Source organism: Gnatocerus cornutus, chromosome 9, assembly GCF_029298725.1.
Source record: "Gnatocerus cornutus isolate USDA-ARS CGAHR chromosome 9, icGnaCorn1.1, whole genome shotgun sequence".
Classification (NCBI taxonomy): Eukaryota; Metazoa; Arthropoda; class Insecta; order Coleoptera; family Tenebrionidae; genus Gnatocerus; species Gnatocerus cornutus.
The window spans coordinates 6,389,097-6,413,789 of record NC_142241.1 but is presented as its reverse complement, the minus strand read 5'-3'; the positions used below and the strand labels follow the sequence as shown (position 1 = coordinate 6,413,789).

Sequence of the window (24,693 nt, the reverse complement as noted above, 5' to 3'; positions counted from 1 at the left end):
GACATTTAATTCCTCCACGAATCTATTAATAATCTCAAGAACAAAAGATAAAAGGTGGAACTGTCACAATTTCAAGGATGTAAAACAAGCGCTTCGAGCGAGCCTTCCAGAGGCTGTAGTTTTCCGCTGTGTAATGGTGGATCGATAAAATGCGTTCGCCCCTCAGACGGGGTCTAGACGTGTCCCAACCTCTTTCTACAATTCGTCCCGGGACTCCTCGGGATGAGACTCACTTTGATGCGACCTGATTTAAAAACAGACCACGACAGGTGGATGGTATAGCAATTTTCCCACAAAGCTGCACTTTGTTCGCGAAGAGATTGGACTGATAATTGCAACTGCTTATCTATTAAACAAACGAGGGGATTTATGAGTACACATGTGGCGTCGTGACGACAACATTACGCTCATTCAAAAGATTCCGTTTTTAATCTAAATAAACGAATCCTCTGACGTCAAGTACTGCACGAATAGCTATTAGGAGATATCTCCTGGTGAATAGGACAAGAAGACTCTAAATAAAATTAAGTAGAACGAGTACAAATTCCTTTCGTTAGTCAGACACGGACGACTAATGCGTCTATTCATCAGAGGGTAGGTTATAATTTGTCGATGCATCGATTTGCACCAGTTAAGCCAGGCAATGTGCCTCACAAAGGCTTCGTAATTAAGTGGATGCGAAGAAAAAATTAAATTACAACAGCTCTCGCACTTAAAACCATATTGACACTTTTGATGATGTTCACAGCTCGCACCGTTTCGTCGCTTTAATATTATTCCAAAGCATCAAGTCTAATTTAGAATTCATTTGCGCCGAATCATTCAAAAATCCAACCGGACATTGGTCATCCCCGCGACTCTTTTTCCACATAATGTGAACATCCTCGCCAAATGTCCGCCACACTAATAATGACGAGCTGAAGGTCAGTCATCCACAGCAACTGTCAGCTAGAACGAACATTCAATTTCGCCAGCCAATGATGGATCAACAAAGAATCTCGCAGATTATAAATCACGGATGACAACGTGCCTCTTCCCCACGTAAATCTGCATCAAACAAGAAACGTGAGGCAATACAACAACGTCGACGAGCCAAACTGGGACATTATACTTTGAACCAGCTGGAATTAGTCATCTTCGGCGAGGGGTTAACGATCTTCCTGACATCCATCCAACGTAGATGACTCATTTGGGTCCTGACCAACTCAAGTTGCAAACGAAATTCAATGTGCATGAAACCGTCGCTAATGCTTTTACAAAATCGCAAGGGCGTGATGCAATGATCAAAAGATAGTTTACTGGTGGGTAGTTGGTTTAATTGAGGTGCATAGCTGGAGAGATTGGATTTGAGGGGTATTTGCGTGTCTTATCGATTACTTAACCAAGTTCCTGCTTGCTTTTCCAAAGTTATTTGCCCCATAAACTTCAAGTAGGTAATCCTTTTTATTTCACGAGGGCCAAGTTTTTTTAATCCGACATTTATGGGCTAAATCGAGGGACAACCAATACGCCCGCGGCTTCTTTTCCAGCTGCTGTGAAATTACCGTCTGCAAATTAATTAAGCTGCAAATTCCCCCCGGTCATGCATATGCACCACCTCGCATTCCTGTCAGCCTATCACTTGAACCTCCCTTTGAAGCTTTGCAAAGCACGCGAAATTTCCCCCTTTTTTTCGCCCCCTTCGTCGGTGTGTTCCTGATAGGGAACGGCACCTTTTGGCCGGAAGCTTGACGGTCGTCGGCGAGACACCGCCGTCAAGGATATCGAGGGTCATTGCACGACAAACTCGCACAACTCGGCCACAGACGCGCTTCGAAACGGCCAACTTCTTTCTGTTCGACAGATGGAAGGACAACGGCACCCAACTAATGCGAAATCGCAGGCCAAGCGCCGATAAACCCTAATTTCCACCGTCAATATTTACCGTTCAGTCACTTTCGAAAAGGCGAATCGGAGACTTTCAAGACGATGTTAGAACATTACCGTTGATGGTGACAATGACATTAGCGAAAGGATTCCCGAGGATTTCTAGAGAGAATGTAGGCCTGTGTGACTTACGGCCAAGCGGTTGGGGTTGTCACTGGGATGAGTTATGGAGGCTCAAACTTACCTGGAAAGAAAAAATCTGAATGTTAAAAATTCAAAAGGTCTAATTGGACAATTAAGGCTATAATTCAATGATGCAAAAGAATTCCAACGCAAATGCAACGTTAGCGTGTAAAGCATGAAAAACGGAATTTCTCTTGAGATAATTCCAGCTTTTCAGTTTAATCATACACATTTAGATCATTTCTAACAACATTTATCCGTTAATGTAATTTGCAAGTAAATAGCTGCCGGTAATTAAAAAAAAAACATTCTATTTACGAGTTAAAACTTTCAGAATTTTTTCAATCAATACAAAAACTCGCCCGCCCACGTCCACGTTTGATTTAATTAAACGCCAATTTTAACATTACACCTCGTACTAAGCAGATTACAACCATTACATCAACGCCTTGTAAACAAACGGTCCTATTTATTATACGAAGTATCAATGAAAATTGCCTGACGTCAATACTCCCTGGATTTACGATAATACAACTCAAGAGCGGATATCCTCTCTTATCACCAGTCAGAGGTCGCCTGCGTGTTTCATTCAGTAACTTTATCAGATCAAGCTTATCATAGAATTATTTTAATAAATACCCATCACTTGCAGTAATTATGAAAACACGTCGAGGTGGGACCGATCCGCATAAATATTTGTCTGAATTTATAGCCTTCGCTTAGATTTAAGTCGTAAGCATTTCAAGACATTACAATAATGTTGGCTATAATCGGTCTGCAAATATGTACCGCAGTTAGTCAATAAAACTAAGGAATTTGCTCGTAAGCTTGTTGTATTTATTTAAATCTGTACATCCTTGGGATTAGCTCACGCAGAATTTTAGCAAGTCACATTATAAAGCGTGAGTGTATTGTGCAGCGTTTTATTGGCGTTTCAGCAATAAACGTAATCGATGCAATTGGTTTTAATTTAGAATGGCTGAAATTCTCCCGTTTCTCGCCGGAAATGGCGACATTTTTCCGAACTTTTGACCGCCTCGCCGTTTTTCTCAGTTTCATCACGTTTTTGCATGCTCTGCAATGACGTAAATAATGTAATTAGAATTTCCTAACGCTGCGATTATACTGCAAGAAAAGCGTTTTTCATAAACAATACTAAATATAGAGTGATGGTTCGTGTATTTCAAGCAAACCCGCAGATGTTCGTTTTTAATAAATTACCATACTAGAAAACGTAACACAGGTGGATTGAATTAAGTACAAGGGAGATTTTTTAACGAGGAACTTGATAATATAAATGTGAACGAACTCGCTGCTATGCAAGGACGTTAGTTCCCAACAATCAAATGGTGTAAAAATTTCATATGAGCAAAAAGTGAAGACCTAACACACCCAGAGTCATAACTGTAATGTAAAATTTATGAAGAGGAAACAAACACTATCAATAAAGAAACATCAGCCATTGTCTCGCGGAAAACTTTTATATAGCGACCCAGGTATCGGAGTTTTCTCCTAATTGATCACAATGTGCACTCCTTGACACGTGAAACCTATTTATTATTGCTGTAGGTGCGAATTTTTCCACTTCCTAGACTTGGTTGCACTGTTGCAAGTTTATGTAACCTTTGTAGCCTACGTTCGATTTATGCAACGAATTCGTGGACGGCATGGCGCCGGGGGCCTTTCACCACCACCAGGAAAAATGTAGCACAATCAATGTTGAACTGAGATGTTAATTACGACCAACATAAACTTTCAAAGAAAGAGTCGTTAAAAGTACAAGCAGAAAATTACGCACGTCAAGAAGCGTGTCGAACAACTGGGCATTATGTGCACAAAAAATGCAAGCTTTACACTTCACGAAGAACTTAATTTTGTGACGGGATCACCGAGTAATCTCCTCAGCGCCAACTTGAGCCTATAATCTTACAAAGAGCAACTCTGAATTTAGCCACAGAACGACCACTTCCAAGGTAACTCATTTGCCTTCAGCTGCAAAAACTTGTCCGAACTATACTCGGCAGTTTTCTTCGGAAATGCAAAAAACCGCGTCTTCGTCACTTCCCAGAAACATAAACCCATATGTATATCCTTGAATCATTTGTTTTTGGCACGCCTATGCCTCGCAAAACGTAGCGTTTTGTGCATCATTGCTCGCCAAGATTATAAAACAACATTGGGAGAGTTAACACCTTCCGCATTGTTATGTCTTGGCAAATTTTTCAATTAATTTAACACAGCTCATAAAACACTAAAAACTCGTGCCTTCACACTTCAGGATGTGGGAGGAGAACTCGTATGTGTAAAAAAGACAAGATAAATCGTCGAGGAATGTGAACTATGCGGGAAGAACTAATATAAACAGGGTGATCTTTCAGATTAATCGTCGCGATGAATAACGCAGTTAAGAAACAGATGCCGGTAAAAAGTGTTGTTTCATGGGAACAAAAAATTACGTGTTTTCTAAGTGGGAGCGCGGTTGGTCTGTAATTTGACACCGTGTATATAGTTAAAGTGCACGCAATGCAGAAGTAGTAACCAGACAAAATAAATATACAAACAACGTTTGAGCAGTCTAGAACTGTTTAAAACCGCACCAAAGGGATATTTTGGCAATACGACAAACGATAGAATTTTTTTTTAAAGCACAGAGAAAGTGCAAGAGTAAAAGTATTAGCTCCAGTTTCATAGCAGCAATTTTTTCTTTGGAAATGTGCTCGTGGTTTTGCATGTCAGGATTATTAATAACTTTACTTTTTGTAGCCCACATTTTCTGTCTCGAGTTCTCTTGCTATTTCATTTCTGTTTCATCCTATTACAATAGCGAAGCAAAAAAGAACGACACATTTCTTCGCGAAGAATTTCAGACTGCAGCAGATCGCGTTTATTTCGGCTCTGGCGGATAATCTGATTAAGTAACACCGACTGCCATTTACGAAAGAGAATACCTCGTTTAAAATAAGTCATTATCCTGCTGGAATGCGAGTTAAGTTTAGAAATAACAGACAAGAAGCAACTATTCGCGTATATGTGGCTCTGCACCAACCGTGTGCACCAATCTCCCTACCTCGAAAAATAAATAAATAAATAAAAACACTGTCTTCTAAACGCTGTGACATGCCAAACGCATCCTGGCGTCTTTTCTAAAATAAAGACGTGATCTATTTTGGTGCGACGCGAACACGACGCGTGAAATGTGAACTTCATTGGCGTCCCCTTTTTTACCATCGATAATTAATTAATTTAAAACAGTTTGGTGTTACGAGCCATTAAACCTCGGACCTGTTAATAAATGGAACAATTAGATGCTTCCGAAGCTTAATAAGGATGTGACGTGCACGGTGGTTTTGTCTCGTTTTAGTGGTTTGAATGGGAACATTAACCCAAACAGCGCAAAAATTAGCATGGCGAACCCACATGATTGAATCAAAAGCGATGACGCTGGAATATAATTTATTGAAACTGATAAAATCCGTCATTGTTATGTTGACTATAATGGATATTTCCACACCCTTCCAATAATGTTTTCCATGTCCTTTGGGAAATTATCTGTGACAAGATGACTCAGACAGGTGATGATGGGAGAAATTGCAACATGCACGGGACATCATCCACATGTGGATGCTTTCTGAGGTGTCAGCTGCCTCCACTTTTTGGTTGCTAGTATTTTAAGCCACTGACTTCTACAGTGTCGACGACTCTACAATTTTAGAGGCTGAATAAAATTTGTAAATAAATTAACAAGGAGTGGTTAAGAAGCGATGAATAATTTCACAACTTCTGGGAAAGTATTGGCGGCGATTATTTTGCGAATACCAAAATAGCGACTTGTTTAGAAAGATGAATGCTGCCTTGTCACTGAAAAATATGAGCACACTTACTGGCAGATGTAAGTTCCTACAAACTAATGAAGTAAAAATCAGTGCTTGTTATTAACAGTAAAATGGTCCATAAAATCGAACAGCGCCCGCTCTTGATAACACAAAGCAGCTTTGTTTATAAACAAGCGATTATGTGTATTGTTTGAAAACAAATACAACAGCACGCAATAAAATTCCTTCTACAAGAAGGAAAAAATCATTCTAAATTTAGATGAGGACTGATCATGTGAAAAAATTATCAATTAGCAAACAATGGAGCTCATTTCCGTTTCATCGTAATAAAGAAATCGAATATCAAAACGCATTAAAAACAACATTAAAGCGTCAGAAATATTTTAGCGATTACGAGCTCTCCAAACTCAAGAGCCATTTACCAGTCGAACTAAAATTAATTATCGAAAATTGAAAAAACGTAGACATCCCGCCCTCCTAAATTGAAATTCAAGCGGAAATCTACCAAACAGGAAACTTTAATTAGATAATTCAGATCTTTCCGTGTTTATCGAATCGATTGAACTAATACAATTAGCGTACGGATCCGCAGAATTTCCGTTTTTCCAACACCTGCCCTAACGAAAACTAAGTCAGGACGAAATGTTTAGAAATGCACTGCACGTCATTTGTGGTTTGAAAACAATGAGACAGAGAAGGAATGTTAGTCACATGTAACAAAATTGTCAAGTGTCTGGTGACGGTCTGGCGCCGCCATAATTAGGGTCAAATAATCCAACATACTATGTCGATGTAAATAATGTACGCCTTAATGATCGGGGTGGTGCTAAGAGAATACCTATGTGTCACGAAAATTATTCTACCGTTTTCGGCCATGGTCCGAATTAATCCAGGAAAATGTGCTGTAAAGTGGTTCAAATTTCAATTGTGCTCTCGTTGAACCAAGGTTATCGTTTAATTTAAAATGATTGTTAATTTGACGCCATAAATGACAATTAGAGAGACAGTGATATTTATATCAAAATCAGGTCTTCTAAAAAAATCAGCTGCTATATCAATGTGATAGTAATAGCTGCGCCACGTGAAGGAAACAACTCGTGCGGTCTTTCCACTAGCACTTTTCGCCAACAACTGACCTTAAACAACATTCCTGAAATTTCTGCATTTTGATCGACCGAATCAATGCAATGATAAACAGACCAAAAATACGTGGATGTGGTCACATTATGCATACGAGTACGTGCAAAGTCTAAGAAGATGCAGAAACCGCTTGTCGAAAAACCGCCGCGTCATCCTTTATCGAGCCATGGCTAAAACCAAGACTGTCGCAGCCTTGGACGTCTACCAAAATTGATTTTGCCTTTCTGGAAACATTACGCCATGCCCATCTACGTAATTGGAATTAATTAAAATACAATCGCTTTTCCGTCCTGCGTGCGATCGGTGTTGTAAATATTTTCCAGGTCGACAGGGATGGTCACTGTTCAATTTCATGAATGAAAACTCGGCAGGAATAACAAACCTAGTTGATTGTACTTTGCCACATGATTCATGAAAAGAACCACGAACATTCAACCGCAGCAGGAAAATAAAACTGTTTGCAGCAAACTCCGCCTTAAAAATTTAAATTTCTAACATTTGAGTCTTTTGTTATACAATCTTGCAATTTGGTAGACATAATACACAACTCAAGAATTGTAATTTATCGAAATTTCAAAGCTGCAGCACTAAAATTCCCAGAATTACGAATTTTGTGAAATTTTTGCTTCGCCTTAAAATTTAACAAGTTGATAGAGCTAATACAACACGATTTCGGACCAATGGGAAACTTATCATAAATCAATTTCATATACCATGACCTCTCTTTCGCTTATCTTTTCAAGCATTGTTCTGAAATTGATAAAGGCGTAGTATATTCTCAAAGTACGTCAAAGAGAAAAATTGTTAGCTATTTAGTGTAGTTTTTATCAGGCACTGTGTCGTATCTCAAAGAGTTACTTTATTAACGTTATCAGAGAAAACTACGCCGTATGGCTCTATTATTATAATTTTATCAACGCGGCATACAATTGCTAAAACAATGCACTATTAATCACACTTTCATCCCAGTCAATGTGCAAGTGCTTTTACAACAATTATTCGTTGTAGAAAACTAAATGCCAAACGAGCAAACAAATCGCATAAATAGATGCAATAAAAGCTTTATCTCAATTTGACTTCTTGAAAACAATGACTGCATTAAGATTGTATGTGACTCATGAATGATTACAGGTCTAATGTGAATCATATAAATCCGGCGGCTTATAATGAATCGTAAAATTAAACAACCATAACATTACATTAAATCTTGGTACCAACTTGTAGCCGTCAATCTAAACCTCTACCGTTATAGTTTTAATGGGCTGGTCGTAAGCCGGAAATTTGCTCAAAGGGTGTAACAATGTTGGCAAAACTGACCCAAAAAATATCGATCTTTTCCAATTACCAAACTGCTAAGAAAACATCGCAACCGCAAGGAAATATCCTTCAACTTGACCCTTCCTTCAACAAGGAAACAACCATCAAAGGCTCGCTAAAAATGTCAAACCTGATCACGGTAACCTTCTGGAAAATTTATATGGAATGAAACCAAACGCTTGTTACGTACTCTACCAAAAAGTGGGCGGTTCCTTCGGTGAAAACTGTTATTTTGTACATGTCAAGGTGCATTTAGGAACAGGAAATACTTGCACTGACATTGAATCATGTTTCACAGCTACTCGACCTTTAGATTAGAATAGAGGTATATCAATGTGTGAAATCATTTCCTAGACTCGATCCTTGATAATGATGGAGATGACGCGACAAAGGTAAAACTGTTTTTTCCACTCATCGTTTTTGGGAAACCAAAGTTACAAAGGTTGGAAGAGAATGAATCAACAGAAAACAAAACAAAGGATTTACACATAAATAACAATCAACCCCGAAAAGGTAAATACAATCTTAAACTGTTCCTGTAAATTAATCAAGTCAAGATCATGAGAGTTTGATTACCACAATTCACAAACCGCACGTTTGTGTCATCCTGCAATCACTTCGATCAGATCATTAATTTTCGCAAAAATTCACCTTCAAATATTTCTAACTGTAAAGTCGCAAAACGTCTTTGGAAGCCTTTCAACTTTCAATTAATAGTTCCATGATCAATTATTTACCCCGATACTTGGCTAGATCTGATCAAATGATTAATAAATGCACTCCTCAGAATTTGTTCAGAAATGTAACTCTGTGCTTTCCAACAAACGAATTAATGCGCCGAATAATTCTCATGCACGAACCAATTTTGTAAACATTTCTTTAGATCATTTGGCAGATAAACGGACCGTGGGTTGAACTTTTGAACGGATGATTTGGACCCGAGTGGGCTGTTGTGATATTAAGCTAGTTAAATTTTTCATGAATTTTTAGATTTGAGCGAGCCTAAAAAGGTGCGTGATCCGAACTGTCGCTTTTGACCAAAACTAGTAAGTTTTCCGTGATTGTAACCGAAGGAAAATTGGATTATTCTTTTCTAATTCTGATTCGGAGTATCGATCGAAATTGGTACCAACATGAGCCAACACATGCGAAAACGTGTGTATTGAATACACTTTTGTTTTGCTTACCCATTGACCCTCTTATTATGATTTTATAACAAACAAGCGTCATTTCCAAGCCTGTCGCAATCAGCACAATACCTTGAAACAAGCGATAAGAAAGCAATTTTCCCGGTACTTGATTTCTCAGGTTCAACAGAAATGTCGATTGTGCTCCGATGGCGATATCGATCGAAACGAGAAATTTTGCCTTTCTCGACTTGTTGGACTAATGAGTTCGATGTACCGGAACGTCGAGAAATGAGATAATTGATAAGGAACAATGAGTGATGGACTCGCGGAAGAAACTTTAAGGTATTATTGACCTCGAAATGCGGATAGGGCGTAAGGTAGGTAGAATTTCTTGACCACGGCTGCTTTTAGCACTCTCACGACCGGAGTTTTATGAATGGCAATGAAAACATTACCGACGGCTTATTTTCTCTTTCAATGAATGAAACACCTTTGCAACCATATGATCGTGTTGTGGTTCCGTATGATTTAACATGTAAAAGATTTGATTAAACACGAAACTGGATAAAAGCTGGAATATAATAACTAATGCCACGTTATTCCATGATTAACCTCCTTTCCATAGCAATTATGGCGTAAGAAGTATAATCCTGCGGCCGTCATTTAATGGATTTCGACGCAGACGAACTTTTTAGGACGTCAATATTTTGAAAATGACTCAGAGATCATTAGCAAATTTATCCCGGGTAGACAACAGTCCGAGTGATATTAGAAGTGAATTCCACTTTTTCTATGTCCGGTATTTTCAAAAGTATGTTTCGTTTCCGCTCTATGCAATCAATATCGCAAAAACCGAAAGAATGTTGAGCAAGCAATGAACATTTTCTACTCCAAGTCCCCGATTCGAGATAACGAGTGAAATAAAAAGACTGACATTTCAACTTCTAAAAAATGATAAGAAAAAGAATTGACTGACAGGCGAAGGCTGGCAAAAGAACGAATCCGCTTCCATTCGAGTCGCGATGCAAATTTAATGCAACAAGAAACCACCTTTTGCCATTATCCATCAGAAATCCGTAAAGTGGTAAAAAGCGAACGTGTCCAGAATTGTGTAACTTTCATCCCTCGAGGACAATTCGAGCAAAACTCGACATTTTGGCAAAGCAACCCGTTAACGATTTCCCTTATTTCCCCAATTCTGCGAGAACAGGCGCAATGCGGAACCTTTACGTTCAACGTTAACTTCATTATTACGACAGACGCATCCTCCGCCCACTCTCGATGACGAAAGAAGGGAAAAAACGATCGAAATCGTCTGTAAGGGCAAGAAGACGATCGACGGAAATTCCGCTAGAGGGCAGTAGTGAGGCGTCGCGACGCGGCCAGGAGGGCGGGGGCGTCTGCTCCATGCGAGCGGCTGGTGAACGTCTAGTCGAACACTTGTTGAAAACGACGCATGATATTATCGCGTCGTGGGCGTCCAAAACTCCAAACTGGACCCAGAAACCAAATTTCCACCACTAGGTCACACGGTCGTAGACCATCCATCCTTCAAATTCAAATTTAGATGTGATGGAAGACATGAAAATACTTTTTTTTATCGCAAATAACACTAGTGCAAGCACGAGGCGCCAAAACAACCAACATTAGGCGCCATTATCTTGGCGCCGAAAAAACGTTTGGTATCGGTTGGATATTACGTAATTACAACAATCAAGCGATTGTGATTGTAACAAAATTTGGGTTTTCATAACGTGGAAAACAAAAGTGGAATTATTATTTACAGAGTTTGTTGATAAGCGGATGACGTGAATGTTTCCGGAATTTAAACAATCGTAAAAACCATCAATAAATACTTCACATAAACAGTTTCAAGGAACTATCAGTATTGCGCGATCATAAAGTTGCTTCTTCCAACAAATGAGATTAAAACGGATTAACGATCATAGATTTCAAATAATTGGGATTTAGAATTCTAAAAAAAGATTTCAGTTCATTAACGAACGCGGAGCATCTATTTCAACAAGTTAGAAAAATTAAAATTTTATGCAAACATTGGTAACCAGAACTGAACCCTGTGATCCACATTCCTGTAATACAAATTACCTAGCAATTACAAGGCATTTAATTAGTCATCATGATATCATACAGCAGTTAATTAATTACCATAAAATTGTACTAATATTACTCACGTCATAAGCGTAGAAAACCGACGCTTCCTCAGTTTAAACAATGTGTTTTTAGCACCAATGGCAAATTTGCTTTACAACATAGACAACAAAGATCTGTTAAAAACAGCCAACAAAATTTGACGAGTTAATAGCAAACGAATCAACAAAACTTCCTGGCTAAAAAGTAAACACAAAATTATTATTAAACCTTTTATTAAAACATGTTCACGTAACACACATTTCCAAAATGATTTTTAATTTTGATAATTTGATACTCAGCTTTAATTAACGCCAATTTGATCACAAATTTGTACTCCAAATATCTGCATTATCATTAAATTTTACGCCAAATAATACATCTTTTGGGAGCTGTCCTAGCGTTCTGTTAAAATCTATTGTAGGGACTACAATGGATAAATATTATTTCTAAAGGTTAGGGACCAGGTGGAAACCAGAAATGCACTATTCCACACAAAGTTATTTGCTGTCGTAAATCATTAATAAACCTCATGGCGCAAAAGAAGTTTCCCATAATTTATAGCCTTTACTTGAAATTACAACTTGTCTGATTCGAATCCAAAGCCAGAATTCTTGAGTCTGACGTGAAGATCAGATATGGATAAGTTTTAATTGGCTGCACTACGTTTATAATTATCAAAGATAGACCTATTAGTTATTAAAAGTTTGTTAATTGCAATTACGTTAATGAAAGAGCAAAACTCCTCACCAAAACGACTAAGAAAACGAAAACTGAAGTAAACTTTCATTAAAGTTTAAGCCTTGAATCTAAATAAATCAAAATGTGTTTATTTAACACAAACTTTACCTCAATTTGGGTGAAAAGCAATACGTTCCAAAAACCCCAAAATCAACCAAAAAAACACGATCTTCTCTAATATTTACAACTTGTCACTTGAACACGAATAAAAATAGCGTAATTACCATCTCACCGAGGCGAAAGTGAAGATAAAAAAACCACGCACTTTTTTTTTCGAACACCTTCACTGTGATGCTGACAAGTGATCGATGATTTGAATCCCAAGGCCTTGAGGTCAAGGTTGTTTCTGAAAGTGTTCTTGAAAAATTGTAGAGGCAGTCAATTCTTTGCCAGATTTTTTATTGCTCCATTTCCCGAGAAAACCTTCATTGAGTGTTCGAAGGAAATAGGTTAAAGTAGTTAACGTCAGTCATGTACTTCGTTTAGTGGTGAGATGTATTTTTTTAAGGTTTATTTTATTATTCCTTCAATCTCCACTCGTCTTGACATCATTGGCAGTAATCAGAATCCGGCGCCGAGGTTGTTTTTTTTGTCGGGTTATCCAAATATCTACGTATTGTTATAATTTATAGATTCCTCCAGGTTAAACGGTTTTGAATTCCTTCCTGAAAGATTTATTAGAAGATTGGAGGGGTTGCTTTAAAAAAAATCTCGACGCCCACGACAACACTACTACAAAAATAAAACCCGAAACTTCATCTGAAATTCCTGTACAGCAGCGAGTTTTTTCCGACTATTCATAATATGTTTATCGCCCAGCCTTCACGGGAAAACCGATTTTTCACACATTCATCATCGCGAACATAAATTAAACGGCGTCTGCTGAATCGTTTTTCATTCAATAAGCTCCAATTGGAAAATTCGCACGACACGCCCAAACTCAATTATTGAAAAAACGTGACAAGTTGCATGCTGCGAAGAGTTTGAATTAGTTAAACAAATTAAATCAATTTAGACCAATCAAGAAGGAAACATGAATGACTGTTTTTTCTAACAAAAAAAAAATACTCTTAGGAAGATTACTGTACTACGTCTCTACTGGCACAGTACAATTAACCTTGATACAAATTTATACAACGAGGCGTTTATCTTATAGTCAGACGACGTTTTCTACTTTTAGGGAAAAAATTAAAAAAATAACTTGACGCTGCTCATGATTAGATCCCGCCAGGAAACGATAAGTGCAATTTACATTTAATCGCAGAGAAAGGTTATCAATAAGAATGTGTGAACGCGTGCAGTAATAAATGCATTTGCATTTGCCAAGAATTTGGATAATCTGAGTTGAGTTATCAATTTTACGGCGAGTTTTATTGCCAACTGACATTTATTGCAGTCTTCTTGGATCTTCCTGGTGCTGAAATGTGTTCATTTCCATTTCAGTCGAAATCAGTTGCGTTCGCAAATACGACGTGAAATAAGACGATCAGTACGCGTAAAATTATCAGAATAGAAGTAATTATTGCCTAGAAAAATTATAATTATCCAGTCATACTGGGGATTTTCACGTAAAGGAAACTAACATTTTTAACCCCAAACTTGTCAGAGCTGTCCGGTCTCCTTAGTAACATTTCTTTTGATAAGAATTTCAGATAGCAGTTTGCGTCACAAGCGCAAACCAGGCAAAGAAATGAATGTTTACTACCTCATCTTCGTTAACTTGGATATTTTCAAAGTTATTACGCGTTACCCCCTCATTACTTTAACCCTAAATTACAGAAAGACAAAGACTCTCACGTAACCGATAAAACCTAATGAATGTTAGAATTTGTTGGGTTCAAGCACATTATCCGTCATGCACGTGTTACTATTTGAAAAGGAAATGATGTTAACCCTGATTACTACTCCTATTTTACTACTTAGACAAACTGCGTAGTGAATTTGATTGAAGTAATGACATAATATAACTGTGTGGCTCTAAATATGACCCTTGTTTATTGATGCGAGTGAAATTTCAAAATTATCGTTAGACCGGATTTTATTTAATTATGTAGTTTGCAAATTGAAGTTAATTTCGAAACTAGGTTATCTCCCCTTAATCTGTCGTAATTAAACTCCAGATAAGAGATCCTGTGTCATTGATACCAGGTAGCAGATACTATAATCAAAAGTATGTGATTAACTTTAGAAAATTGTGTTAACAGAGCAAAACTTGAAGCAAATCATCCATCCATACGATATCCCAGTTTTCGCCTAACCTATTTTGCTACGACTTCGCTAATTGGCATGCCAAACTGTATGTTCACATTGCGCTCCAAAATATGTTTTCAACGAAGACACAGACGCAATTTATCTCGGAACTTCCTAAAAAATATTTTGGTTCAATGTTACAATAACAAAACCTGGATCCAAGACTTTACGACTATCTAAATTTGTAACTGGCTTGTGAAACTGATCTTCACCCTTTGCCGTTAATCGACTTTCATCTCCAAGTTCGCTTGGTGATAAGTCGAAACCCATCGAGAGTCGAAAAACGAAATTCCTATTATAAACCGGTTGGAACACCGAGAAGGTCATAGTTCTTCTAATTCTAAAAATAACCCGATTGGAGCTGTTGCAATGAATGATTTCGTTTCATAGTACAGTTTAGAGAGAACTTATCACAAAAGAAGCGATAATTGGCGAGTACAACTAATGAAAAGTCAAGAACGTCGAGATGATGCTTCCTGGGAGATTATTACAAGTAAAACGATGGTTTTTACACCAAACAATTCACTACAATGTAATTTTACGACTTGGCAAAGCTATCTATAGAACATGTCAACAACGATTGATTCTGACCGCTATGGAGAGGTATGACTGCAAAAAAGCAACAATACGTTCTAACCTTGGACACTTTCTGTTATAATAACTTTGGCGCCTCTGTATATTTTCTAGTACGGAAAAAATCGCAATTATATTCACGACAAAAAAATGGTCTCATTTGTATAAACCGGTCCAAATGTCAACAGCCGTACATGCAAATAAATCCTGGTTATGAAAAGTCAGCACCAAAAACAGTCGTACCAGAAAAAAACATTAAATGATCGAATGGTGGGCTAATGAATAATAAATTAATAAAACAATGAGCTAAATGCCCATCGAATAATTTGTACGATAGTCAAAACAACACCCGTGACCCAGAAAAAATAGACAAACTCTCTATACATTAATATTTAATAAAATAGAAGTTTAAAGATTGAGCATAGCGACTTTTTACCAACACTCTTCAAATTCCAAAGACTGCTTAGACGCAGATTAAGTGCTAGTTATCCGATATCAAAATCTGAAGTTTAACCCGTACCACTTAAAATACCTCAAATTTGTACAAATATTTTCAGTGCGAAAAAAAAACAACTTTTCTAGTATCTGTTATCATTTTCTTCTCTTTCCAGAGTACATTTAGTACCTCAACTTGGAACTTATTACTCGTATGGTCACACGTGTAGTTTTTAACATTATCGTGTAAACAATCATCGAGAAATCAAATAAAAACTTAGTTGCCTCTGCAATTCCAAAGCATGTCTTTGATTAAACACTTTTTTTTTGTTGTTCTTTTGACACCTGTCAATTTAAGAGCTACAAAAATCGGTCTTGAAACGCATGATAAGTGTCATAAGTCAGAAGGCCGTCTTCTGCAGATGTTTTAAACGCAAAAGTTTTTTCATTGTTTTTTTACCAAAATTCTCAGTTTAACAACATTAATAAACAAAAGAGCGTTTTCTTCAATCAAAGACGTGACTTCTTTGAGTACTGTCGTTTCGAGAATCGTCAAATTTGAGAATACGAGATGAAATTACATCCTTGATAATGACCTAATGACATGTTAATGAAACTGATCGTGTAAAAAGTGGAATTCGAGTGCTCTTTTTGCGATGACATTGCTGTCAAGTTTGAGGTTATGTGGATTCCCACCGGCACTTTTTGCGAGACCCCCGTACGGCGGTGGGTCGAATTTGGGGTCTATTTCGTGGAGCCGGCGCCAGAATCGATCCCTATCGTCACGGGCATGCGGCCTTGACTAGGGCTACGGCAAAATGGTCGCCGGCTAATCGGATAGGTTAGGTTGCACCACAACAGTCTTAGGAATATTTGGGGCTTACCTCTTCACGCCTTTTAAGCCATCTGCCACAAGGGCTCTCTTCTAAAATTTCGCTTTCGTCTTCAGAGTCCTCGCCACTTTCCCTTGGCGATTTGTGCTCCTGCTCGTTATTCATATGACTCCCCGACATTATAGTTGAGGTGAACTATCCCGAAACCGCACAACCTGTGCGTTTATCGACGACAGGATAATGCACCAACAATCGTATTCCATCAGCAGCGCATAATCCACAAATTTCACCATCAAAAAGACTGCAACTATTGTTCTTGCACGACACAGTTTAGGGAAAAAACCGAACCTAACCTATCATCTTACAAGACCAGACACGAATTCACAAACACTTAAAAACACCTAACGGCACTATGGCTCATCTGCAATGTTATTGAACTGCGTTTTTATCGGTGCAATGTCAACAACCAAAAATGTTTCGTCGCGATTCGTAGACAATTCTTTTATTCACGGTTAAACACTACGGTCACAGACACAGCTAGTTTTGTCAACTTTATAATCAACTAGCTCTGAGCTAAACCGACACCGAATTACACCATCAAAGACTCATCTGTTTTTGACCGCTTATTGGAACTAATCACTGAGTCTGCGCCACTCTACATAGAGCGGGGGGTGACAGGTTTGAGATTTGACTTGTTTGACTTGCGCGGGTTGAATTTTCCAAAAATGACAGATGATGCAGCGATATCTACCGGAGAGCGTTCACACTACCGCGCGGAAGAAAACTGCAATGGAAAATTTACAAAATTAAATTTAAAGTTGCAAACTCGTCGATTTTTCCTTATTTAACTTTAATTCCCGAGCATATTATTTAACTTAATTTTTTTACGTTGTACTTGTTCAGTAAAAAAATATTTACCACAGGCGCCAAGTTTGAAACGACTACATTTTCAAATTTTGTATTATCAATCCGGAATTTATTGATTTATCCTTTTTTCGATTTTAATCAACCATTAAACAAAACATGTTAATACTAAAACACTTAAATTGTCAACTTTTTATCACAAAAAGATTGACAAGTCGTTGCTTCTAAAATTAATTTAAAATATGAAAAACTGATAAGACGTGTCTAAGAATTGATAACAATAGCATACTTACTGATAGAGATTGGCAAATCATATCAAAAAAAAAACTTTTGTATCGCTGTCGTCTCTCTTATTCACTATTGTTATATTTATTATGTTATAATATTCTTTTAGTATCTAAAAATGATAAAACTGATAAAATTCTTCCATTGTGAAGCCCCAACCATTTCGTAAAAACGATTACCACTCATATAAATCGTCATTACGCAACAAGCAACTTATCATTGTGGACAGTTTTCTCCGTATTCCAAATTCCAATGCAAATTTTTTGCTATACAGGATGGACCCGAATAAAGAGCAAATATTTTACCCCAATATCAGACAACGCAGTTTAAGATAATGGCCAATGGTTTTCGAGAAAAAAAAATGATTAAAATTTTCGGCAGAATTGGTGGCGCGCTCATTTTATTAAATTATTAGGGTAGACCAGTTCAATGTCAAGTTCAGTCCAGGCCATCGAAAAATTGAGAATAAAATAAGTAATAAACAAGCAAAACATGTCTTTATCGGAGTTCCAGTCAGTTTCACATTTATTTGGGTTTCACAGTGTCAAATTGTTCAACTTTGGATTATTTTGAGTTAGATTTTTTTTATTCTTTGTCAGTGGTTTCTTTAAAAGTGTTATGATGAACCTAAAGTTTTAAAACGTGATTTCTTTATGGATAAAACTGAATTGGATTATCAAATGGAGAGCATTTAATCATTTTTCGTAATTACTTTAAGCACCGTTTTCATTATTTCGTTTCTAATTAAAATTTCAGTTTGACCGAAAAAGCGAAACGAAAAAATCACCTTCCAAAACAATCAAAATAAAGGTTGGCCCTTTTGAGAGCCCAATTTATTTCAAACAAATTAGTTTTTCGCAATAGGCACTTTCGAAAATAATGTTTTTAAAACCAATAATTAAGTGAAAGCTAAACAAGTATGATAAGAGCGAGCGTAAACGTTTTTTGTTCGAACGGTTTTTGCAATCTTTGGGAAACAGTTGCTGAATTGGGTGCCATAAGCGTCCAATAACTGGTAAACCGAGGGGCTTTTGCCCCATTCAAATTTCGATTTTTTTTTTGCAAAATTATTAGCTACAGCGGTGTCTGATATTGGGGTTAAAATATTTGCACTTTATTCGAGTACATCCTGTATAAGATGCCAGATAAAACTGCAGGCAGAACATTTTTTTGAATTAATTATGATTTGTGTTTTTCTCTCCGTACATTACATTATTAAAACATGAAAAGCACAAACTTTCCTTTGTTATTATCACCGTTTTTTTAAATCAATGGTTTGAATGAAAACCGCGTCATAATTTACAAAATAAATATATTTCTCAAATATCCAAAAACAAGAAATCAAATGGAAGTTTCCGACTTGGCAATAACCTGCATGTCCTGCATATCGTCCCTCCACTTTGGAATAAATAAAGAGGCACAAGTATGTTCCCAGATATCCTGCGGATACTTCTCCTCTGTAGTCCAAGAATCACTTTCAATATCATAAAACTCTATGGCCGCCGTACTCTTATCAAACATATCATCACTATAAAATCCTCCAATAAAATAAATCTTATGATCAACGCAAACAATCCCCGCATGGTATCTCGGCGTAGGAATTGTCGTAACAACCTTCCAACGATCATTCTTAATATCATAAACGTCTATAGTATCAACCAGAATTCGTGAACGACTATCAGGGCCTTCAGTCCAACCCCCGCAAACGTATAAATAATCTCCTATAGATAACATGACGTGATCAGCGCGCGCTCTTAGCATGGGGGTGCATGAATGCCATTTGTCTTCATGCACATTGTAACAGTACAGTGAAGATTGAATGGAGTCGCGGTCCATCCCTCCGCTTATAAATAATTTCAATTCTAAGTTGTATTCATAGCTGGCACCCGCATGTTGGGTGATGTAAGCCGGGAGGGATTTTATCATGTACCACATGTCCAGAACTGGATTGTAACACTCACAGGTACTTGTTCCATATTCATCAACTTCACTGGCGCCACCAACAGCGAACAACATATTTCCTAGAACGTTCAGAGAAAATCGACATCGTTCTATTTTCATAGGTGACATCGTCGACCATTTATCATAACGTGGATTATATTTAAAACCAAACGGATGAATATTTTCTTGCAAAGACTGATTGAAACAACCTCCAACAATGTAGAGTTCGTTATTCAAAACCGCTGTACCAAAATTGCACTGTTCCAAGTGTGGAATTGTCGTCAAATGTTTCCACTTTCTTTCGCTAGAGAAACAATACGTGATTTCGTTAGTAATTCCGCTAATTCCGAAACCTCCGATTTTTAATACCGCGAGCTCCATTCCTCGGGAGTTAAGCAAGGTGGAGTTTGTGGTGATTTTATCGGAGTTTGCTTGATTGTAGGCTTCTGATAAGACCACTTCGTAGAGGTCCCATTCACTGTTGCGGTCTTGGAAGATCTTGCTTAAGATACTGTCGAGTTTTCGACGGGAAATCTCTTTGAAGTGGATGTAGCGGAGAATCCGCGTGGCGTAGGAGAGTCGGAGGTCTCTTCTGGAAAGCAGTAATTAAATTAAAAACTCGCAGGATATAAAAACGAAAATAGTCTAAAGAACCCACGATATCACACCGCGAGTTGAAAAAAACTTTAGATAATTGTTTCTTTAAACATTTAACTAACCCACTTTTTTACTTTTCGCACGAAACTAAGTCGCCGATTTCTACAAGAAGCGTTTTTTTCAGACCACAATGACCTAGAAACTTCCAGCTGAAAACTAGAAGACGCTTCTGATAGAATCTAAAACTTACTTTGAGTTATCAACGTGGAAGAACCACGCCAGAACAATGCGAAGAACATCGGCTTCGGAACAGTCAACTGGGAGATCCAACGCTAACAAATTTTCCAGTTGTTGTGGAGTCAGTCTGTAAAACTCTTTCGAATTCGAGAATTCCAACAAATGTTCGCTCATGTATCTATAGACCATCATCCTCAACTTCTCCAAAGAGTAAGTCTCCGCGATGGTGGCGATGTCAATACAATTATCAATATCGATCTGTGATAATAAATATTTCGAGCAAGCTTGAATTACCGGTTCCATCTGTATATGAGATGCTGCTTCTAGAACTTCTTGCACATTGCCTAAGTTTAGCATAATCTTTGACGTATAAGCGTATTCGAGTATTTGATGGAAGCCAACAGCAGTAATACCATTGAGACAAATCTCGTCTTGTCTTGTTTCCAACATGTTGTTTGTAAACATGGCACGAAAATAATCACTACAAGCAGATAATACGACTTTATGTGCTTTAAAAATTTGTCCTTCAATAATGAGGGCGACATCCAATAGTTCACCCTTTTCCCACAGAGAGTTCAATCCTTTGAGTAATGTCGTTTGATGGGATTTGTGATGGTAATAAGTGTTTAATGGTTTGTTGTCATGGAGAAGCTTTTCCTTCGTTCTCGTCATCTTCACTACTTAACATATCTGCAAAAGAAGTTAACGATAAGTTTTTTCGTCGCTACAAGGCCTTCCTTTCACTGACTTAACACGCTACATTGATTTAATATCGACCTGAATAATCGCAACTAAATAGAACGGCTAGGAATGTGCGCCGAGTTGAACTCTTGAAAATTAAAATGTCTAATGAATTGATTTAATTATGTTGTTACGAAATCCACTGAGAGAACAATAAAAAATTCTCAAGATAAATTATTACGAAAGCTTGAATAGTTGACGAAAGAAATTAAGGGAAAATTAAGCAACACTTGTCAACTGACAATAAATCTGATGATAAATTCTTGCTCAGTGATGTGAAAACGCAGTAATAAGAATCTTTGATTAATTGGGAATTCCATGCTGACACCATTTGCACGTATCCACGATCCATTTTTCCGTTTCTACGTTGGTTTTTTGACTTTCACAATACGCTTCTATTAATTCTCCATTAAACAAACGACGGTTTCATCCAAAACAAAAGAAAGTGTTTCACCCGGAAGACGCAGTGATTTATTTCCGGCGACATGAAAGATGTTAAAACAGCGAGTCATCTCCGCTTCTTTTTGCAACTTCGGAAGTTACTCAAAGTCCATTGTGTCTGTTCGTTCGAAAAAATGCAAAGAAACTATGGAACAGTTATTTCATCATGGAATTGTGGAGTTCGAACTGGTAGTGTGACGAAATTTTCATTTCCACTTGGAGAATTACGTGGAAATTTAATGATGAGCGTGAACGCCGCTTGCAAAGAAAATTAACGGTTGTGTGTTAATGAGGACAAAAGTTGACGGAAATTTCAGGATAGTGAAATCAGGGAAATAAATCGATTTTTGGAAGAAAAACCGGTTGATGGATAATGGCGAGAGCACCCCACGTGGGAAAGGCGTTGTGGGAAAATTATAGCATTGTCCACGAGGTACTTTTATGCAGATTTTGCATAATTCATCGAAAAAATTCTAAAATGAGCAGTGCAACGAATGAATATTCCAGAAAGTGGAAAAAAACAGAAATTCATTCAAACACATTTTGAAAAAATAATATGAAGAACTTTGAGCCTGAGAAGACTGATTAAAAGACATAAAATGAATTAAAATGAATTAAAAATGAATTAAATGGTGAATAAAATCGAAAGAAACCTAAAAATGCCAAGATAAAAAATTCCTAATTATATCAACATTTTCATTAATTTTTTTATCCTTGCTATCTAATTTACTTTGCACACACTTTTTTAGTTTTGACTTTCTTGGACTAAATCTTCAGGCAGCTTTACTAGTTTTTTTCTCACAAATTAATTTAAGACGTCGTTTACTGATTAATTTTATTATCGTCTTTTTTTCACTTCTAAAATTTAATTAGAAGCAATGAAATAGAATAACTTTTTCTGTAAATTAGAGAATCTTGGATCAAACGAGTTTATAATGACTCGCATTTTTCGCTTGACAAACTAAAATATAACAAGCAAAAAACAATTATTTTGTTTTCACGGTGTATATGAAAGTATTAGTTAACTTATAATGAGTTTTTTCACTATGTGATTGTGATTGGTTCCCCATGACAGCATGCTCAGACAATTGAACAAAGAAAGAAATCAACAGCAGTTCTGCACCAATTTTCATCAATAATGTCTCAAGAGTGCAAAGTGACAATTTATCACACATCTGGAACATTGAGTATTAAATTAGAATGCAAATTCCAGGTGAACGTCCACTTCTTCGACCTTTTATCAATAAGCCACAGACCACGAATTCCTTTGTTTACAATTCTCAAATCGCGTGTAAACGTGTTCACTCCTTCATCCGATAACCGCCATTATTTTTATCAACAAAAGCAAATAACATCCGTTTTCTAACCTCTATTTCTATACAAACAAATCCTGTTTTGCTTACCATATCAATAAATGACGATAAAATTTTGCTGTTTAGCTTTCACATTTCTTAATTTACACACACATTTTTTAAATGAGATTTTTATCAGGTACACTTTAATTTCGTTTGCATCAGTCTTTTACGGCTGTGCAATAATCAACGGATGAGATGAAATGAACGGATTGATTATTGTCTGGTTGATGCAATGTACGACCTACTGCCGGGTGGGAAAAGTTGTCCATTTTTCAGTTGATAAATGATGAGGGTAGGCAACCAGGAAAACGAGACTTGAAAGTTTGATGTAGGGGAGACGAGAGAAACGAAGCTGAAGGACAGCAGTTTTTACTCTTGATACATAAATGTTTGTTGTTTTCCCCAGTTCGTGTCTTTCTTGTGTTCTATGAATGTTTTATGTGGAAATTTCCTACATTTTTTATTGATTCCGCGGGAAACTGTCCAACTAATCAGAAATCCAATATCAACATTTGTCGTAATGATAATCACCTAGAAGACATCAATATTACAATATTATCATTTTATCAGTGTAAAAGCAACTGATATGATTGTGAGAGCTCGAATATTACAACCTTTCTAAGCAATTGAGTAGTTTTTTTTATTAAATCAAGTTAAAACTTTACTCTACACCCCCACACCTGTAATGAACATTTTTGGTAAGGCGGCACAAAATCGCAGGAAAATTCAAAGAAACAAGAGTCATCCGCCAACGTCGTGGGCACCCACGTGATGGACTAAGTTTTATATCCAATAAATTATAAAAACAACTCATAAAAAATTGGCGATAAACAGGAAATTGCATTAGGATAATAATAAGAAGTGATCAAACCAAAAAAAGTGTTAAATTATGAGAAGATCCAGAAGCAAACGGACAATATGCAACAATTCTACAAAAAAATGATCAAATTTATAAGCTTTTATAAGTTATTTTATAAGTTTTTTCAAAGTATTCTGATATCCTTTCGAAAATTTCAAGACATTCAAAGCTTTCAGATTCTTCTACAGATGTTTAAAAAAAAACTTTTAAGGAAGTCGTTAGATTCTTTAAATTATGTTCTTAAAATATTTGAAATTCTTTAAATTCTTCAGAAGTTTCTAAGCATTCTTTCTATTTCAAAATCAACTCCAAATAACTAAAAACCTTCACAAATTTGATTGTTGTAGCGTTAAAATTGTCAGAAGATTTAGCACTTTGTTTTTGAATTCTTAATTAAAATGTTTAAAAAAAATTAAATAAATTATCAAAATCCTGAAAGACGACTAGAACTTTTTAGATTCTCTTGAATTTGCCTTGAATTCTCTCTGTTTATGATTTCCACTTTTCTACGTGCACTGGCGTATAATGTGTTGCCCGACCGCAAGTTAAAATTAAAATAAAAAACTAAAAATATAATAATAAGCAATAAAAAATAGGAACATCTCAAGTCTATTAAAAATTGAAAAACTTTCATGCAAATTTATTAACAACACCTTTCGATAGTTTTCCAAAAAAAACGCCAAGATCAAAGAAAACGTAACATCCAATAATAAAACTTGATTCTAACTAATTTTGAAAAGCAGTGACTGAAACCAAGAACACATGCGAATATTTCTGGAAAGGATTACGTTCTGAAAATATAACTTAGAAAACAGACGGTATTTGACAAAGTATAAATAGCTCTGATCAAACATTCCTGTATTTTGTTTCACAATTTCCTAGTTCCGTTCCTAAGCACCTAATTGTATTGTTATCACGAGTTTT

The 24,693-nt window shown here is 36.8% G+C and overlaps 2 protein-coding genes across 2 annotated transcripts in view; both read right to left on the bottom strand.

The window, feature by feature from the left end:
* The window catches only part of Madm (MLF1-adaptor molecule), a 35,519-nt gene extending 18,402 nt beyond the window's left edge, over positions 1–17,117 (bottom strand). Inside the window, exon 1 of the mRNA XM_088046507.1 lies at positions 16,501–17,117. Within this exon, the coding sequence (XP_087902633.1) occupies positions 16,501–16,629 (129 nt within the window). The 5' untranslated portion in view covers positions 16,630–17,117. The remainder of the gene's footprint in view (positions 1–16,500) is intronic.
* Positions 17,118–18,893: 1,776 nt separating this feature from the next.
* LOC148168236 (kelch-like protein 26) lies at positions 18,894–23,195 on the bottom strand. Its single transcript, XM_088046345.1, has 3 exons — positions 22,959–23,195; positions 20,387–21,063; positions 18,894–20,131 (listed from the first exon to the last, which is right to left on the bottom strand). Exons 2-3 carry the CDS (start codon positions 21,043–21,045, stop codon positions 18,940–18,942), a joined length of 1,851 nt encoding a protein of 616 aa, XP_087902471.1. The 5' UTR covers positions 21,046–21,063; positions 22,959–23,195; the 3' UTR covers positions 18,894–18,939.
* Positions 23,196–24,693: the final 1,498 nt, after the last annotated feature.

Bases quoted from the DNA above. Each gene is read 5' to 3' on its own strand.
- LOC148168236 (XM_088046345.1), bottom strand. From the start codon at position 21,045: ATGACGAGAACGAAGGAAAAGCTTCTCCATGACAACAAACCATTAAAC. The intron at 20,132-20,386 runs GTAAGTTTTAGA...ACTGCTTTCCAG, and splicing joins TTCCACGTTGATAACTCAAA to AAGAGACCTCCGACTCTCCT.